This window comes from Oculina patagonica, chromosome 11 (assembly GCF_052425735.1).
Source record: "Oculina patagonica isolate OP01 chromosome 11, crgOcupat, whole genome shotgun sequence".
Lineage (NCBI taxonomy): Eukaryota > Metazoa > Cnidaria > Anthozoa > Scleractinia > Oculinidae > Oculina > Oculina patagonica.
This window is the reverse complement of record NC_135768.1, coordinates 20,569,511-20,590,226: the sequence shown is the minus strand read 5'-3', so window position 1 is coordinate 20,590,226 and position 20,716 is coordinate 20,569,511. Positions and strand designations below refer to the sequence as shown.

At 37.8% G+C, this 20,716-nt stretch overlaps 2 protein-coding genes across 2 annotated transcripts; both read left to right on the top strand.

Annotated features, from left to right (window-relative positions):
• Positions 1-619: 619 nt before the first annotated feature.
• LOC144630651 (melanocortin receptor 4-like) lies at positions 620-1,693 on the top strand. Its single transcript, XM_078489017.1, has one exon. The coding sequence runs from the start codon at positions 646-648 to the stop codon at positions 1,558-1,560; it is 915 nt and encodes a 304-aa protein (XP_078345143.1). The 5' UTR covers positions 620-645; the 3' UTR covers positions 1,561-1,693.
• Positions 1,694-2,882: 1,189 nt separating this feature from the next.
• Positions 2,883-16,049, top strand: LOC144630706 (histamine H2 receptor-like). Its single transcript, XM_078489084.1, has 2 exons — positions 2,883-2,949; positions 15,087-16,049. Exon 2 carries the CDS (start codon positions 15,094-15,096, stop codon positions 16,003-16,005), a length of 912 nt encoding a protein of 303 aa, XP_078345210.1. The 5' UTR covers positions 2,883-2,949; positions 15,087-15,093; the 3' UTR covers positions 16,006-16,049.
• Positions 16,050-20,716: the final 4,667 nt, after the last annotated feature.

Genomic DNA, 20,716 nt, shown 5'->3' with positions numbered 1-20,716 from the left:
TTGGCCCAGGCTTGGAAAAAAAGGTAACTGCACTTAGTTTTGCACACATATATTTAAGAAATTACATACTGATTACTAGCTCCCATTGCCTTAGAGACAACACCCAATTTACATACCAATTTCGCCAAAACCTTGGTGTCGCTTTTTTTCAAAAAAAAAGGAATAGGTAGTAAACACATTTCACGAAAAAAAAAAACATCAGGAGGATGTTTCACAGGATGTTTTAAAAAATGCATTAAATTGTGTTGTTTTCTGTTGGCGTCACCTGTTGAACCGGTTTTGTATATGCTTTTCTTTGATTAAAAAAGAAGCATTATTTTCTCATTTTTAAGTGTAAAAAATAAGCAATTTAAGGTGGCCCGACTGGATTTTTTTAGGGGAACACAACTTAAGTTTGTGAATTAACTACTCCATTAACATTACTATCGAAAAGAATCATCACAGTCTTTTTAGATAAAGATGAAAATTTGTTATGACCAGTCTAAAATCGACAACAGAATTGTCTTAGCAAGGAAATGACGTCATTGCGTTGCTATGACAACTCCCATGTCATTATAACACTGGGCATACATATAACACGGGCAATAAACTGATCAAAGTCCCAGTCGAACCACCTTAACAAACCTAAAAGTTCACTTACCGTTGATGATGAATATTACCAACAAGAGCAACAACGGATCGGCAGACCATCATTTAGGAAATGAAGACAACTCTAGTCCTGGAACTATTATCATCATAAACTGTGTTCTTAATGCTCCACTGATGCTCATATCCATTCTGGGCAACGCTTTGGTATTGGCCGCCATAATAAGAACTCCTTCCATTCACTCAACTTCAATGATTATGCTCTGCAGTCTCGCTGTTTCGGACCTTCTTGTTGGTCTCTTTGCTCAACCGATTTATCTTTATCTTCAACTTACGAAAGACCGTTATGTAGAACCTGTTGGGAGGATGACAGGGTATTCTTTATGTAAAGTTTCTCTCTTGACAATGACAGCCATCACTGTGGATCGATTTCTGGCTCTTCACTATCACATGAGATATGCTACTTTAGTGACTAAATCCCATGTTAAATATACCTTAGTAAATATATGGTTAATGTGCTTTCTTTCATCAGGATTGTATTTTTGGAATAAGCATGTATATAGCTTTCTTGTAGGCGTTGTAACTATCATTTGTCTTATAATTTCCACATTTTCTTACATTAGAATTTATCTCATTGTTCGTCGGCATCAGTTACAAATTCAGGCTCAACAACAGGCAGTGCAGAGTTCCAATGCGGAAGACAACTTAAATATAGTGCGATTTATAAGAAGTGCAATGAACACTTTCGTGTTCTTCATAGCTTTAATTATATGTTATTTTCCAATGTATGTTTTATTGACTCTCCATGGAACCTCTGGCAAGATCTGGCCACCAGAATGGGACTTTGCTCTCACTGCAGTATTTATGAACTCGTCTATCAATCCATTTTTGTATTGCTTGCGTCTTCGCGAGCTTCGAAAGGCAGTTGTAAAGACAGCAAGGCAGATGTTATGTAAACAAACAGAAGAAAACTAGACACTAACTTCTTTCTTAACGAAAAGAAATATAAACAGAATACAGCGAAACAGTAATTTTGGTCCTTTTGGCCATTTTCAGTAAGTTTTATAGCTCATGCTTATTGTTAGGTATTAATTTGTAAAGAAATGGAAATAAAAAAGAAGTTGCACTGTTATTTTTCTCGTTGTCTTGTGCGTAGTATATCCCAAAAGAAAAAAACTCACTTAGAAGGTTAAATGTGCTTTTAAGATATTGTTCTTTTTATATTTCGTCTGTAAAAATGTAAAATTTAAAACGAAATAAAAAACCCTTGCCACTGTACTACTCAACCACACTTTGAAAATAAGGAATAGGCTGGAACCAAGAGTGTCCCCGCGAGTGTTTATTGGTGTGAGGACACGGCACGCAAGTGTTTATGGGTGTGAGGACACGGCACGCAGGTGTTTATGGGTGCAAGGACACAGCACGCGAGTGTTTATTGGTGTGAGGACACGGCACGCAAGTGTTTATGGGTGTGAGGACACGGCACGCAGGTGTTCATGGGTGCAAGGACACAGCACGCGAGTGTTCATGGGTGTGAGAACACGGCACGCTAGTGTTTATGGGTGCAAGGACACAGCACGCGGATGTTTATGGGTGTGTGGAAATGGCAAATGAATCAAAAACTGCTTATTCAGGCAATATTTATGGGAAACTAATGTCATCATAAAATGTGTACCATCTTCAAACCTGTATTAATCTAATGTTTTCACCAATAAATCTTCCTTTTATTGACCCGGTTTCGGCGCTGTTAACTAATTTTGTAATGATTTTTTTGAGACCGTTTCCAATGTCAAAGTCGCTATTTTATAGTCACAGTTTAGTACGGTTACTGAGCCCCAGTTTTTAATAAGATTTTTAAATTCTGTGTCTTTGAGTTTGCTCACAGCTGCCTTTTTACCACGTCTGAGCTGATATTGACTCGCACATGGATGTTATCCTCTCGACCATCAGCAATATGCTTCATGAATAAGGGAAGCTAGGCAAAGAAATATTATCATTGAATAATGTAATGTAATTTCGAGCTTAAAAGGCGCAGTAAATTACAAGAGGTTAATCAAACGCCCATCGACTGTCTGATATTTACATTGAAAGACAAATTATTAATGTCAATCAATAAACCACCATGTGTCACTTTTTCCCAAAAAGATGTTTCGTTATAAATGAAATTCACCAAAAACACAAGCAAAAAATTAATTAACAATTCCAGTCCCTTTTATAAAATATACTGAACTGAGTTGATGACTTCTCTATGATTAATTCAGGGTTGCCGTTGTATCCGTTTCGCTGGAAAGAAAAGGAACATTATTAAGTCCAATTTTTTGCTGCAAAACAACGATTTGGCAACGCTAAGAGTTGAGATTCAACGTTGATGATGAACAACACCGTTACCGACAAACACAACAACGGATCGGCGGACCATCATTCAGACAATAAAGATAACTCTACTCTTGAAACTATTGTCATCATAAAGTGTGTTCTTAATGTTCCACTGCTGCTCATATCCATTCTGGGTAACGCTTTGGTATTAGCCGCCATAATAAGAACTTCTCCCATTCGCTCATCTTCATTGATTATATAAATAAATAAAGTCAGATATTTAATGCTCTGCAGTTTCGCTGTTTCATACCTTCATGTTGGTATACTTAATCAACCGAGTTACATTTGCTCTTCAATTTACAAAAGTTTACAAAAGACCGTTCAGTCATCCATGTGTGGAGGTTGATAGAGGCGTTCCTAGTTGTAGCCTCTCTCTTAACAATAACAGCCATCACGGTCGATCGATTTCTGGCTCTTCACTATCACATGAGATATGGTACTATAGTGACTGAATCCCGTGTTAAATATACTTTAGTAACTATATGGTTGATAAGCTTCCTAGTATCAGGTTCGGGCTTTTTGAGTCTTCGTGTACATAGTTTTCTTTTTATTTTCTTCTTTTCATTTTTTCTTCATTTGTTTCTTTGCAGGTACAGTGTCACGGACGCTCTCAAGTTTGTTGGAATCGAACGAGATGTTGACTTCGATCGCCTTAAGATGAAATACCACTAAGCTATTCCACTTTTTTCTATAAACACATGCACTGTATAGATATCAAAACACAACAAAGTCACACTCATCTGCCCTGTGTATTATTATAAGTATTTTTGTCGGATATATTTGAGAAATAAACGCGATCATTTTTAAAAGGAGTGTGTCGGTTTTGCGTGCATGATATGTTTTTATTAACTGTTATTTCACAGTGTCCTAAATTAGCACAGCAGTGCTACACACATTGACAGTGATTTATTTAAAATATTTCCTAAGTTGATTTAATTTAAAATGCTTAAAGTCGCCATGTTTTTTTCTTTTTCTGTCAATTCGCTTAACTCGCTTACAGGCGCGGCGGCTTGAGGTCCAAGGGTGGCCCTTTTCTTTTTCAAGAAGTAAAGATAAAAATCCGAACGTATTATGAAAGTCTTGTCTGGAACTGATGGCTAAAATGCTTCAATTTGCCAGTAAACAATTTCTATCGTTGTCTTCGCAAAAATTATCGATTCCAGACTTTCGTGTCTCTGACCACGTGCAACTTATCCTGGTGTATTATTTTGTCGTTAGCAGACAGATGGGCCGATAAGCAGGGAGACTTCTAAGCGTAGGAGTTATACTTCATCTGAATATTGATTCCAGACTTTTGAGTAGCTGACCACGTCCAAATTATCTCGATGTATTATTTTGTCGTTTAGCAGACAGATGGGCTGGCAAACAGGGCATCTTCTAAGCGTGGGAGTTATACTGCACCTGTATATTGATTCCAGACTTTTGAGTAGCTGACCACGTCCAAATTATTCTGATGTATTATTTTGTCGTTAGCAGACAGATGGGCTGAAAAACAGGGGCACTTCTGAGCGGGGGAGTTATACTTCGCCTAAACTCGCCTACTAAAACAATGTATTGTCTTTATTGATTCAAGGTAAAACAGCGTAATTCAAAAAATACAATAACGCCGAAACTTTGTAGGCGGATGTCATCCAGAACTGCATTTCTAAAGCCCTGTTTTTTGTTAGGAAATGCCTACAGCAAACTGGTCAGCCTCTTGCCATTTGTATTTTTTTACAAGTTCCTGTTCGATTGACATTATTTGTTTATTATTTATTTACCAGTGTCCTCAATTAGCACAGCAGTGCTTAGAGTGATTTCAATACCCGATGTAATAGTCAAAACTAAACAAAAGAAAACAATGGAATTAGTCTCTAATAGTATCTAAAAGTGTAATAACTATTTCACGGGTTAACTGAAATCACTCTAATACATTGACACTTAAATAAAGTGATTTATTTATTATTTACGTGTTATTTTTTTAAGCAGACTTAAGTAAAATGTTTTTTCCTGCCAAGCGGCCTTAGGTCTAAGGATTAGCCTTTTCTTTTTCAAAAAGTAAAAACAGATGAAAATCCTAAGGTATCATGAAAGTCTTGTGTGAAACTGATGGCTAAGAAGCATCAATTTCTCAGAAACCAGACTTCCGAGTTCCTGACCACGTCCAAATTATTCTGATGTATTATTTTGTCGTTAGCAGACAGATGGGCTGAAAAACAGGGACACTTCTAAGCGGGGGAGTTACACTTTACCTGAAGTCGCCTAATATAACAATGCATTGTCTTTATTGCTTCGAGGTAAAACAGCGAAATTCAAAGAATACAATAGCGCCGAAACTGCATTTCTAAAACCCTGTTTTTATTAGGAAATGCCTACACCCACATAGCCATCTGCGCCAGATGCTTGTTGCTGAATAAACTTGCCCCCAATTATGGTTCCCTCGCTACAGAAAGCTTTCCAGGATTTGAGAAATATTTGTCTGGCCCAGGCTTGGAAAAAAAGGTAACTGCACTTAGTTTTGCACATACGTATTTAAAAAATTACCGGTACATATTGACTACTGATTCCCATTGCTTTAGAGGCAACATTCAAATTACATGCCAATTTCGCTAAAACTTGGTGTCGCTTTTAGGAAAAAAATGAATAGGTAGTAAACACATTTCACGAACAAAAACATCAGGAGAATGTTTCACAGGATGTTTAAGAAAATGCATTAAACTGTGTTGTTTTCTGTTGGCGTCACCACTGTTGGACCAGTTTTGTTATATGCTTTTCTCTGAATCAAAAAGAAGCATTATTTTCTCATTTTTAAGTGTAAAAAAGCAATTTAAGATGGCTGGACTGGATTTTTTTAGGGGCAACACAACTTAAGTTTGCGATTAACTACGTCGCCATTGCTATGACTATCAAAAAAAATCACGTCGGAATAGTTGTTTAAGGTATAGACGAAAATTTGTTATGACCAGTTTAAAATCGACAACAGAGTTGTCATAGCAAGTAAATGACGTCATTGCGTTGCTATGACAACTCCGATGTCAATATAACACTGGGCATAAATAGAACACTGGTAGTAAACTGTTCCAAAACCCAGTCGAACCACCTTAACAAACCTAAAAGTTCACTCATCGTTATGATGAATAGTACCAACAAGAGCAACAACGGATCGGCAGACCATCATTTAGAAAATGAAGACAACTCTTATCCTGGAACTATTCTCATCATTAACTGTGTTCTTAATGTTCCACTGATGCTCATATCCATTCTGGGCAACGCTTTGGTATTGGCCGCCATAATAAGAACACCTTCCATTCGCTCAACTTCAATGATTATGCTCTGCAGTCTCGTTGTTTCAGACCTTCTTGCTGGTCTCATTACACAACCGGTTTATATTGCTAAATTAATTTCGAAAATACGAATTACGAAACAGCACCCTTTCCTTCGGCTTGTTTGGAGGATCATTGGGATCTCTTTAAATGGAGTTTCTTTCTTGACAATAACTGCCATCTCTGTGGATCGATTTCTGGCTCTTCACTATCACATGAGATATGTAACTTTAGTAACTAAATCCCGTGTTAAATATACTTTGCTAATTATATGGTTGTTTAGTTTTTTTCAATCAAGTTTTTCCTTTTGGAGTTCGCGCGTAGATAGCATCCTAATCGGTGGTTTAACTATAATTTGTCTTATAATTTCCACATTTTCTTACATCGTAATTTATCGCATTGTTCGTCGGCATCAGTTACAAATACGGGCTCAACAACAGGCAGTGCAAAGTTCTAATGCTGAAAATAACTCAAACATGGTTGGATTAAAAAGAAGTGCAATAAACACTTTCGTGTTCTTCAAAGCTTTATTGATGTGCTATTTTCCAACGTTTGTTGCATTGACCTACCACGGAATCACTGGGAAGATCTGGCAACCAGAATGGGAATTTGTTACCACTCTAGTTTTAAGTAACTCGTCCATCAATCCAGTTTTGTATTGCTGGCGTCTTCGCGAGCTTCGAACGGCAGTTGTAAAGACAGCAAGGCAGATGTTATGTAAACAGACAAACGAAAACTAGACTCCATCTTCTTTCGAAATAAAAAGAAAGTAATATAAACAAGAATACATAGAGACGGTAATTTTGTCTTTTTCTCTTAATTTCAAGTAGTTTTTTAGTTCGAGTTGAAGAAATTGAAATCAAAAATTGTAAATAAAACAATAAATTTATGACACTTGCAGCAGGACCTTGTGGTGTTAAATCGAAATGCACTTAAACCTATTTTCGTCGGTGTCGAAAACTAGACACTATCTTCTTTCGGAATGAAAAGAAATTAATATAAACAGAATACAGAAGGAAGGTAATTTTTTTCTTGATTATAAACTAGTTTTGTAGCTCATGTTAGAGAAATTGAAACCAAGAATTGTAAATAAACAAGACGTTTATGACACTTGCAGGATCTTGTGGATTGCGAGTAGTTAAATGTAGCATTCCTATATAAAGTTTTAATGAAAATAAAGTTTTAATGAAAACCAAAAAAAGGCATTTGTATAGTGTCTCAGTCCCATTTACAAGCGATGTTAACTCTTCATCTGTCCAGAATTGGAATTTAACTTGAAAGAAATTCGATTGCTTTTTATTGACGGCCGCGTAAATGACTTTACGTTTAAAGAGAAAAATGATTGAAACAACGGTTTATTGCCGCAAACTGTGCAAAATTTTGATCTTTCCTCGCAAAGACGAATAATAAAAGTCATGACGCCATTAAAATGACAATTCAGCTGCTTTTTAACAAGAAAACGAGAACCAGACAGGTCCTTAGGCGATTTTTTTTTACCTTTTGCTGCGAGATCCGACTTTTTCCGGTACTTGAAGGAGCACTCATTGAACCACTTGTGACGTCAGCAATGTGCATGTCATCGGATGTTTGTGAAAAGCGACTAACACAGATAACATAGATCTTTCCACACGACTGTCCGTTCTGAATAACAACTGTATTCTGACAAAGCTAAGCGAAAAAATCATGATCATTTTTTGGTGCAAAATTGATGGCAAAAAGGCGAATACTCCTATAAGTGATCAAGGTCTCATTTCCAGAGTTATCAATGATTTTAAAAGACCAAAACTTTTCCATTCGTTAGAAAATATTCAAATTTTGCCTTTTGCGCTTTTGCGCGACTTATTGTTCATTTTAGTATGTAATCTTTATAAGAATTTAGCAGCAGTGTAGAAGCGAAGCTAAGCTTAGGGAAATGTAGCATCATAGCATCCAAGGCCCAATTTAGCGTGTTAACAACAAGAAGCTTGATGGAGATTTAAACCGAGCGTTTAATTTGAACCACTTTTTGGGCGCGGCACAGAAAAATCTTCTGTCAGTTGTCTTTCTGTCCGTTGAGAAGAAATTACATACTGACATCTAGTTTCCACTGCCTTTAAGGCAACAATAGGGTCAATAGTTCAATGTCTTTAAAGCTTTCTTTACATAGAGCAAATTTGGACTCGTAAATATTCTTAACTCGATCTCTTGGGATCCCCATAATTGAAGTATTGGAAGTTCATGTTATTGAATAATGTTAGGCGAGTTCCAGGCGCACTAGTAAATAACCAGAAGTTTAATCAAACGCTCTCCGAGTTACTTTTTAGACCAATATGCCATTTCCGAGTTACCCTTTCTAATTACATGCAAACCTGGTGTCTTCTTAAGTGCTAATTTTGCGATACATTTTCCCTATAGATATGGACAGAAGCATATCAGATAGATATGGACCTTCAATATAAACTGACATGGAATGCTTTGCATGGACAATTCGTACTTATTACATGCAGTAGTTATACTTCCAAACCTCGAGCTCGGATCAGTAAAACAGCGTCTTTAATGTTCGCCTTCGCCTAACGGCAAGCTTTCTCATCCCTTTAGGGGAGGGGGAGTGTTATATTCTAGGATCACCATAATTTCGTCCGTTTCATTTATCCTTATTTATTTTCCATGAAACACGCATTGATTCAAGGCTTTTGGCAGTTTGTTAATTAAGATTCCCACATTGAAAAATTTGACTGTTGGTATCTAGTCTTCATCGCCTTCGAACTTGGCAAGATATCCTCAGTTCTTGTTATAAGCAACAAGGGTTGGCCAATTTCCTCCTCGTATTTAACTTCAACAGAATAATTTATTAAAACCCTTCATTTCGTCCTTTATTCTCTTGGAATAAACTTAGCTTTTTTGTCTGGAGGTGTGAGATCTCTTTCGGATGTTGTCAACAAAGTTGTCTGCTTCCTCTTAAGGTGGCTTAATACAGTTTTGAGGGGGGTAAGTGAGCCCAACTTTTAACTCTCTTTAAAAATATTCAGGAATGTTCTTTCTTTCTCTTATTACTGTTTCTTAAAGTGTATAGCCATCAAATGCGAAATTTGACCAATAAAAATGCTAATAAACCATCAATAAAGAGCCAAAATGAATGGCCGAGTGCTTAACAGGGGACTGGGCACTAGTTGTTTTAACAGCGTTTTTCTCAAAATCTACCCGTATGACCCCACCTCAAAATTTCAGAAATTACAAATTGGCTTTGATTTAACATTCATGCAGGATAAAATAAAAATCTGTAAGACAGATTTTTCGTAAAATAGGAAAATGTGATATTTTGCCCCTTTAAAAAATAGCTCAAATTCTGTCTTACAGATTTTTATTTTATTTTGCATGAATGTTTAATCAAAGCCAATTTGTAATTTCTGAAATTTTGAGGTGGTGTCATACAGGTAGATTTTGAGAAAAACGCTGTTAAAACAACTAGTGCCCAGTCCCTTGTTAAGCACTCGGCCATTCATTTTGGCTCTTTATTGATTGTTTATCAGCATTTTTATTGGTCAAATGTCGCATATGATGGCTATATGCTTTAAAAAACAGTAATAAGAGAAAGAAAGAACATTCCTGCCTATTTTTAAAAAGAGTTTAAAGTAGGGCTCACTTACCCCCTCAAAACTGTATTAAGCCACCTTAAGTCGTTTGTTTGAATCTGCTGTCCGGCTCCTATTTTCGTAACCTGTGTTAATGTTTTTCTCCCTGGCAACAATTTATTCGGTCCTTCCTTGTCTGGAGGCGTAAGATCTCTTTCGCATGTTATCAACAAAGTTGCCTGCTTCCTCTGACGTCGTTTGCTTAAGTCTGTTGCCTGGCTTTTATTTTCGTAACCTATGTTGAAATTTGACGTCGTTTGTCTTGGTCTGCTTTCCTGCTCCTGTTTAACAGTAGGCATTCAGTTGAAAGTTGTGTTTTTGTTTTCTAGCGCTAAATGTTTTGACAATTCCAGACGTTTTGGGACTTCTGTCCCTTTTATCAGTGGAAATGGTCCCATTTTTGTAACCTGTGTTGATGTTTTGATCCCTGGAAACAATTTTTTACGGTACGAAACCGTTCCGAAGCGAACCGAACCGGATCAACATCTGTTGACATGAAACCGTTTGGAAGCGACCCGGGCCGGTTCCTTGTACTTCTTTGGTTGTTTTTGGAACCGGTCCAGTACGGATCCAGGACTTTCTAGAACGTTCCAGAACGTTCCCGTGCTTATTTTGGGACCGGATCCGTTTTTGATCCGTTTGTAACCGGTGCCGTGAAAACAAAAGAAACACAGATGTTTTATAAAATGCATAAAACTGTGTTGTTTTCTGTTGGCGTCTCCACTGTTGGACCACCTCTGTTATATGTTTTCTGGAACGAAAACGAGAATTATTTGCTAATATTGAAGTGTAAAAAAGAGGAGTTCAACAACCCTAAGAGTTCATTTAACGTTTATAATGAATAGTACCGACAAGAACAGCAACGGATCGGCAAACCATCATTCAGTCGACGAAGACAACTCCGCTCCTCAAACTATTGTCATCATAAACTGTGTTCTTAATGCTCCACTGATGCTTATATCCATTCTGGGCAACGCTTTGGTATTGGCCGCCATAATAAGAACTCCTTCCATTCGTTCCCCATCAATGATTATGCTCTGCAGTCTCGCTGTTTCAGATCTACTTGTTGGACTTGTTGTTCAACCGATTTTTGTTGCTGAAGAACTTACGGAGGACGATTTCATATACCATCTTTGGAGAATGACAGGGCCTTCCTTAATTTTAGTTTCTCTCACGACAATGACAGCCATCACTGTGGATCGATTTCTGGCTCTTCACTATCACATGAGATATGCTTCTTTGGTAACTAAATCCCGTGTCAAATATACTTTGATGATTACATGGCTATTTAGCTTACTTACATCAAGTTTTGAGTTTTGGAGCGTTCGCGTACATAGGTTTCTCTCAGGCCTTGTTATTATTATTTGTCTTATAATTTCCACATTTTCTTACACCAAAATTTATCTAATTGTTCGTCGACATCGGTTACTAATCAACGCTCAACAACAGGCAGTGCAAAGTTCCAACGCTGAAAATAACTTAAACATAGTGCGATTAAAGGGAAGTGCAATAAACACTTTCGTGTTTTACATAGCATTAGTTATATGTTATTTTCCAATGTATGTTCTATTGACTCTTCATGGAACCTCTGACCGGGACTGGCAACCAGAAAATTTCTTTGCTCTCACTGTACTATTCATTAACTCGTCCATCAATCCATTTTTGTATTGTTGGCGTCTTCGCGACCTTCGAAAGGCAGTAGAAAAGACAGCAAGGCAGATGTTATGTAAACAAACAGAACAGAACTAGACACTACCTTCTTCTTTTGGAATGAAAAGAAATACGTAAAATAAGGCAGATGTTATGTAAACAAACGGAAAACTAGACACCATCTATTTGAATGAAAAGAAAATATAAAAATATAGCGAGACAACAATTGTCTTTTTTTCCTCGATTGTCATGTAGTTTTATAGTTCATGCTATAGAAGGCTTGTAAATAAACGAGTGCGACACTTCCAGGGCCTTTTGAAAACCTGTGTCTCTTTTTCGTAAAAAAATGAACAACGAATGAACGTTTCACAAAAAACTTCGCAATAAGGAGTAAACAACGAATCAGGGGATGTTTTTAAACATGCACTTATTTGTGTTGGGCGTTTCCACTGTTCCACTGTCATATGTATTTCGCCGAAACGAATGAATGACTGAATGAATGAGAAACTTTATTAGAGTGTCAAAACCACATAGTTAGGGAAGATAAATTAACTTATTTGGTGACACATGATTAAAAAATACGAAAAAAGACAATTAATAATATTAAAAACTGTGTAAAATATCAATAGTAATATAAAAAGCTAATACTAGTCATGCTAATCTAACAACTTAAAAATAGTTGGTCTAAAAATGTAAAAATCGAATTATAATAGCTAACGGTATGATACTGAATAAAAATTTAAGATGAGCAGAGGGAACAGCCCTTGCAGCCATCGTCAACTAGACATTATCTAAAGAAATGTAAAGCATGGATCTCCCATTATATTTCACCAAAAACTAAGGTGTGGTCTATCTTCTAGGGCTTTGACCATGACGGTCTAAGGCTATGTTTACACGGGACCGGTCCGGAACGGATCCGGTCCGATTTTCGGACCGGATAGGCCTTCTGTTTACACGGGACCGTTCTGGAACCGGTCCGAACCGGATCCAAAACTGGACCTGCAAAATAGCAGGTCCAGTTTTGGATCCGTTCCCGACCGGTTCCAGAACGGTCCCGTGTAAACAGATGCCGATCTGGTCCGGTCCGGTTCGGAACGGTTCCGAACCGGTCCCGTGTAAACGTGGCCCAAAAGTTTGGCAAATTAATAAGTTTGCAAATTTCGTCTAATTTATGTGGATGGCATATGCAAATTAGGAAACTTGACTTTTTACGGCCACAAATTTCCAAAATATGTTTGAGGAAAATGGCACCAGTATAGGCCTGGTTAAATCTATATACATGTATTAAATTTACTGACACAAGACCGGTACTTTGGATTGCAACTAAAAATCTAGGCCCAAACTTTGTTAAATACCCCTTTAATTTCGAAAATAAACGCTATTTTGTACTAGTGCCTAAGCTTTTATTAATTGTGCTCGTAAAAATGGCATATTATGCAACTAGAAGTGCTAAACATTTTTGTAAATTATGCCGAAATCATGCTAGTTTAATTTCTCCAATCCCTACCATCGTAATTATGCCACTTGGTTTTCAAGCAAAATAAAGACAGAACAGGACGAATAACGTCAAAGTGAGTCAAAGTTTAATTGTTTCGACTTTTCTCTACTTTTTATTAAAACGTACATCAAGCATTCCAGACTCCAGCCATCCATTTTGAATTTTCCAATTGATCTCAGATAAGCTGGCAAGCTGTCTGTCTGTCCGTTTGTGGCACGCTTAATCAGATTTTGCATTTTTATATTTGAGAAGAAATAGCGTGAGGCCAAAAATTCAAGGAATTTTCAAGGACTTTCCAAGACCCTTCTTGGAAATTTCAAGTACTTTTTTTATGAAATTTACCTCAAACTAACGATTTCCAGTCTGTTGTGCCGTTGACGTGCTTGCTGAAGAACTAAAAAAATTGCTATTTTTGGCGGTCTTCTCATTGCCTTGAAGCCTTTTGACGTTCAGTAAAAAAACCCAAGGACTTTCAAGGACCGAAAACCAGTTTCAAGTACTTTCAAGGCCTTGAAATCGAACTCCTGAAATTCAAGGGTTTTCAAGACGCGTACGAACCCTGTGACTACTGGTTTCAATGGCCTTCGAGGCAACAATAGGGACAATAGTTCAACGTCTTTAAAGCTGTTTTTTTAGACAGCAAATTTTAAGTCGTAAATGTTTTCAACTCGATCTCTTGGGATTCTCATATTAATTGAAGTGTATAATTAAACAATCTCTGAGATACTTTTAGTCTAAGTTTGCGACACATTTTTCCTGTAGATATGGAGCTTCAATATAAACATGGAATGCTTCTCATGGACAGTTCATGCTTATTACATGCAGTATTTATACTTCAAACATCGAATCAGTAAAACAGCCTCTTCAATTTTCACCTTCGCATAACGGCAAGCTTTCTCATCTTTCTAGGGGAGGGGGAGTATTATATTCTAGGAACACTATAATTTCGTCCGTTTCATTTAATCTTATCTTATTTATTTTCCGTGGAACACGACACGTATACAAGGCTTTTGGCAGTTTGTTTCCCACATTGGAAAAGTTGACTGCCGATATCCAGTGTTGACTTTTGGTATCCTGTCTTCATCGTCTTTGAACTTGGCAAGATATCCTCAGTTCTTGTTATAAGCAACAAGGGTTCGCCAATTTCCTCTTCGTACTCATTAAAGCGCTTTTTCTCGCCCTATTTTCTCTTGCAGTAAACTTAGCTTTCTTGTCTGGAGACGTGAGCTTTCTTTCAGATGTTGTCAACAAAGGTGTCTGCTTCCTCTTACGTCGTTTGTTTTGGTCTGCTGTCCGGCTCCTGTTTAACAGTAGACATTCAGCTGAAAGTTTTGTTTTTGCTTTCTAGCGCTGAATGTTATAAAAAAAATCCAGACATTTCGGGACTTCTAGATCAGTCTCTTTTATCAGTGGAAATGATCCCATTTTCATAACCTGTGTTGATGCTTTTTTTCCCTGGCATCAATTTTTTTCGGTATGGAACCGTCCTAAAGCGAACCGGGCCGGATTTCTTGCAGGTTTTTCACTGATTGTTTTTGGAACCGGTTGGGTACGGATCCATCCAAAACTTTCCAGAACGGTTCTAGAACAGAAGGCCTATTTTAGGACCGGATCCATTTGGATCCGTTTGGAACCGACCCCGTATAAACATGGCCTAACAAAAACAGGATGTTTTTTAGAAAATGCACTGTTAAAACTGTGTTGTTTTCCGTTGACGTCCCCACCGTTGACCTTTGCCATTGACAAGGCAAGATCTTGCTAGGGAAATCTGAAGGCATGCTCTCCAGAAAGTTTTGAAATCAAGAAGCTCTGAAACTTTTGATTCAACATTTTTCATAAGGTACTTGAGGGAAATCAATTTTGTTCAACTTGGGATTATTTTCCAAACAAAACATATTTTGTTTTTAATTTTAGGTTAAAATCTAGACGCGGCAAGTGCCTCGTTTTGCCTCTTGCTAGTTACGGCCCTGGTTGGACCACCTCTGTTAAACGGAAAGGAGACCTATTTGCTCCGTCATTTGTCAGTGTAAAAAGGAGTGTAACAACCCTAAGAGTTCAGTAAAGGTTGACGATGAATAGTACCGAGAAGAACAGCAACGGATCGGCACACCATCATTCAGGGAATGAAGACAACTCTACTCCTGAAACTATTGTCATCATAAACTGTGTTCTTAATGCTCCACTGATGCTCATATCCATTCTGGGCAACGCTTTGGTATTGGCCGCCATAATAAGAACTCCTTCCATTTGCTCAACGTCAATGATAATGCTCTGCAGTCTCGCTGTTTCAGACCTTCTTGTTGGTCTGATTGCTCAACCGATTTATATTGCTCTTCATCTTACGAAAGGCCATTTCATATACCATGTTTGGTACGTGGTAGGGCCCTCGTTAAGTATAGTTTCTCTCATGACATTAACAACCATCACTGTGGATCGATTTTTGGCTCTACACTATCACATGAGATATGCTACTTTAGTGACTAAATGCCGTGTTAAATATACTTTAGTAATCGTATGGTTCTTCGGCTTTCTTATAACAGGTTTCCACTTTCGGAATAATCGTGTACATAACTTTCTTTCTGGCGTTGTTATTATCATTTGTCTTATAATTTCCATATTTTCTTACATCAGAATTTATCTCGTTGTTCGCCGGCATCAGTTACATATTCACGCTCAGCAACAGGCAGTGCAAAGTTTGAATCCTGAAAACAACTTAAACATGGTGCGATTAAAAAGAAGTGCAATAAACACTTTCCTGTTCTACATAGCTTTAATTTTATGTTATTTTCCAATTTATATTCTATTGACTCTCTTTGGAATCTCCGACATGAACTGGCAAACAGAATGGGAATTTGCTAAAACTGCAGTATATATGAACTCGTCCATCAATCCATTTTTGTATTGCTGGCGCCTTCGCGAGCTTCGAACCGCAGTTGTAAAGACGGCAAGGCAGATGTTATGTAAACAAACAAAAGAAAGCTAGACACTATATTCTTTCTGAATAAAAAATATGTAAATAGAATACATCAAGACAGTTTTCGTCTTTTTCTCGATTGTCAGTTAGTTTTATAGCTCATGTTGCATTGACTGTAAATAAAGAAGAATTGCAATAAACAAGAAATAAACGATTCTTGCAGGACCTCGTGATGATAACACAGGGCGAAATGACACTATTAACGTTTCTTAAACGGGTAACTTAAAGATACAGTGAAGAATCATTTCCTGTATTTTTTAGTTTATCTTAAATTTCTTAAATGTTCCTTGTCTTAATCTTTAAGTGGATCACTTAAATCTCTTAATGAACCATTTAAGTGTCTTTTAAGAAATGTGCTTAAAGATGCATTAAATGTTGTTTTAAGATTCTTTAAGTGATAAATTGAAGGAATTGAATGAAATCTTTAAGATACTTGTACGCATGAAATGTGACTTAAATGTCAAGGAAAGGTTGCCTTTAAGTTAATTTAAGTGTTTTACTTAAAGGACCAGTAAAGGCTGTTTTAAGAAATTTTAAATGGCAACTTAAATAACAGGAAAGGAATCTTTAAGACACTTTGCCATATAAAATCTCACCTAAATGTAACGGAAAGATAACGTTTAAGTTAATTTAAGTGTTTTACTTAAAGTGCCAGTAAAGGCTGTTTTGAGATACTTTAAGTGGCAGCTTAAAGAACAGGAAAGGAATCTTTTAGATACTATGCCCCATTTTAATGGCATTTAAAAATGCCTCTTAAATGTAATGGAAAGATAACGTTTAAGTTAATTTAAATGTTTCGCTTAAGACCAGTAAGGAAAGATATCAGACTTTCAGATACAATGACACATTTAATGTCCATTTAATGCCAAGGAAAGATTACCTTTTAAGGTGTCTCGATACAGTTTTTTCTGAACCATACCTAACATTTTCAAATGGCCGTTTAGCAGTCTTCCCAGACTCGAATCCAAATGAAATTTTCACCAGATATTGGTCTTGGATTGAAGAATCATTTATTAGATATTTTACGGCAATCGATATTTCCATGGCAACTATAAAGAAATAACGACGAAATCAGTAAAACTTGAATTTTACGCGAATCAGATTTGGTATACCAAAAATGAGAGCACCATCTGAAACAATGGTGTATTGCAAATCAAATATTAAAGAACAAAAAAATTGTATGTTTGGATTCGAAATAATCGCAAAAACATTTCAAACAGTACTTTCTGCATGATAATAGAAGGATTCTGGTAAGGTTGGACATGCCCCGATTTTCACACTATATGAAAATAAAAAAAAAACGTTGAAAAAATTATGGCGGCTGATATAGACTTAGCTTATCTAGATAATACTTACTAATGAGATTCTAAAATTGAGTGATTGTAGGGCTATTCTTAATTACACTGGGGAGATTATTCCAATTTTTAACAGTCCTAGGAAAGTATTAGTTCGAAAAATATGACTCGTGGTGGGAAGAATTGAGACGGAAATTAGCTAGGTCAAAGTTACGTGTGGAATAAGAGCAAGTTCAGGGGCGTACCTGCCTTTACGCGAAGTACGCAATTGCGTACCAGAAGTTCCCAGATTGTTTTACATTATAGAATAAATGCAAAGGATAAAGTCGTGTATTTTCTAGCGTTAAATATCTCCACCGCCAGCAGAGAAGTGCTCGATAGTAAGATCAACGAAACTTACAGGGGTGCACATACTGTGGAGAAACCCAATGGTCTAGTGGAGAAGAAGAAGAAGTATCGTTTACTAAAAAACTATTACACTTGGCAGTCCTCGGACTGAATTATGTGTAATTTTAAAAATTTATAAAAATGTATAAAAACTAGGTACAGGATTTAAAAAATATTAAAAGCTATTTACATTGAAATATATTAAAAACTATTAAAAGCGATCTATACAATGTAATTTAAACTATTGCATATAATAAAAGAATTTTTAAAACGGTCCGTCTTGCATACAGGCGTGTCGAACATCGAAACCACGAATTAAGTCTTGTACCCAAACAAAACTACAGTTTTTACCATTCTTTTTACGCACAATGCTAGTGTCCACTGAAACGCCAGACGCCATTTAGCATCATAAGAAGAGTCAAGACCTACATGCGCTCAACTATGAGAACGGGGCGGCTCTCCACTCCGGCGCTTATGCATGCTTATAGAGACACTCCGATCGACACTGACATTGTAATATGGGAGTTTTGGGCTAAAAAAACCCAGAAGGTTCGCTTTTGAATTGTAATTATCCTAACTTCGTATCAGGTCTGCAGTTCTCGAGTTCTTACAGTGTAGTGCATATATTTCCTCAGTTACGGAAAATATTTACCGAATGCGATGCTTAAGTGAAGAAATGAACGGACCTTTTCTGAAAACAAGTGTACATGTTCCAATGTAATTAATAATATAGACAATTTTGGTTTTTCTGGTTGAGCCGAGTTAAGGTAAACTTTGGAGTTTATATCTTGACTTCTTGTCGAACCCTTCTCAGTCTCAGGAATGCAGAAAAAGGCGTTTAATATAAAATAACTCCCCAAAAAGCTTGCGCATAGGGCGCTCGTATCATCCATTCGGGGTAAAACTTCATCTCTCACAAACTTTGTGCGTACTACTAAAAATTGTCTAGGTACGCTCCTGATAGTTACAGGTTGTAAGAAATTACCAAAATTTGCATTAAATAGTCCGATCTTACATTTAAGTAAAAGAGTCAAGTCATGTATTTCTCTACGATATTCTAGGAGAAACAATTCCAGCTGTATTAATCTATCATTATATGTGACATCTCTTGGGGGGATAGTTCAAAATGAATTTGGTGGCTCTGCGTTGGTGATGAGACCAAACGATGGTCCCCATTGTGGGCGATGGTCCCCCATGGCGATGGTTCCCCATTGCTAGGCAGAAATTTGTTGGAGCTTCTTAAGTTGAATTGGAGCAGTATCTTTCATGTGAGCAAAGCTGACACTCTGTCTGATGTGTTGAATCGGCACAAAAATGTCTTTGACAAGGGATTAGGAACCATCAAAGGGTTTAAGGCAGATATAAAGTTGCAAGATGGTGCAAAGCCGGTGTTTTGCAAAGCCAGACCAGTTCCCTATGCACTACGCAAGAAAGATGGAAGTATTCGCATCTGCGGTGACTTCAAGGTGTCAGTTAACCAGGACAACCTTTACCCATTGCCAGACACAGAAGATAAATTTGCAGGCCTACAGCTACCAAGTGGAATATCAACCGTCTACAGAACATGGCAATGCTAATGCCTTATCACGTCTCCCTTGTAACAGTCTACCATTGAAAGAAGAGGCTGAACTCAATTTCTTCTCAGGCCTTGAAGAATCGCTAACTGGATGGCCAAATTATGTAGTGAGGAACTGAAACCGTACTTCACGAGCAGACACCAGCTTACAGCTGACCAAGGATGTGTCTTATGGGGAATGCCTGTAATCATTCCTTCGTCGCTAAGGAACAGACTATTGCTTGAGGTTACATTTGGTGGCCGAATTTGGATGCAGAAATTGAGTTGATGGTGAAAAGCTGTGAAGTGTGTCAAGAAGTGCGGAAAGCACCGCCCAGTGCACCACTGTACCCATGGAGGTGGCCTACTCGGGTGTGGCAAAGAGTACACATCGACTTTGCAGAGAAGGACGGCAACTACTTCCTTGGGTTGATTGACAGAATAGAGGTGGCACACTTGAGATCCACAACTGCTCAAAGCACTATTGACCAAATCAGACTTTGGTTTGCGGCATATGGATTGCTAGAGGAAGTTGTTTCAGACAACGGGCCCCAATTCATTTCCCAGGATTTCACCAATTACCTTAAACAGAATGAAGTGGTACCTCCGTACCATCCATCTTCTAATGGGGCAGCAGAGGGCAGAGTGCAAATCCTAAAACAAGCGTTACGGTAACATGCTGAAAGTGTGAAAAGAGGCGGTAATAAGGTTCGCTGAAACATCAACTGGCCAATTGTTTGTTCCAGTACAGAAACACTCCTCATTCAGAGACAGGAGTGACAACATCAGAACTGTTCTTGAAACGCAAACCTCGCACCAAGTTTAGTGTGCTCTAGCCAAACATGGAAGATCACATCCAGGACCAGCAATGGAGACAGCAGCGTCAACATGACAAGAGTCGTGTTAAGATGCGAGAACTGTCACCACGTGACTCTGTGAATGTGCGAAATACACGGGGAGGAGTGGAGAAGTAGGAACCAGGTACAGTGATTACAAGGTTGGGACCACTGACCTACTTTGTAAGAGTTGGTCGCCAACTGCGCTATGTCCACATTGATCTCCTTCTGCAGACGCAGCGTTTGAATTCTGAAGAGGCCTTTGATGAAGCGGATCCTGAGGGGTTGCCGGCTCTAATGGCAGTTCCAGTATCAGTACCGGGTATTCCATCACCATCACAGAGAATCAGTGTTCCAGAGACAACTCTGGAACAACCCGCTCAGACTCTGAACCCTGTTGCAGATCTAGTTCCTGAGTCCCCAACTCGAAAGGTCTCAAACAGCTCCAGAGCCAGTTTCTAAGTCTCCAGTGAAGATCCCTGTTGCAGTAGCAGAGACTGGACCACCACCTCAGATGTAACACCAGAGTGAGACAGTTCCAAGGAACTCGCCCGTGAGAGCTGAGCGCAGATACCCAGCCAAAGAGAAAAAAGCCCCAGATAGGCTTAACTTGTGACTTAAAGAATATTATTAGGTTAGAGACTCAA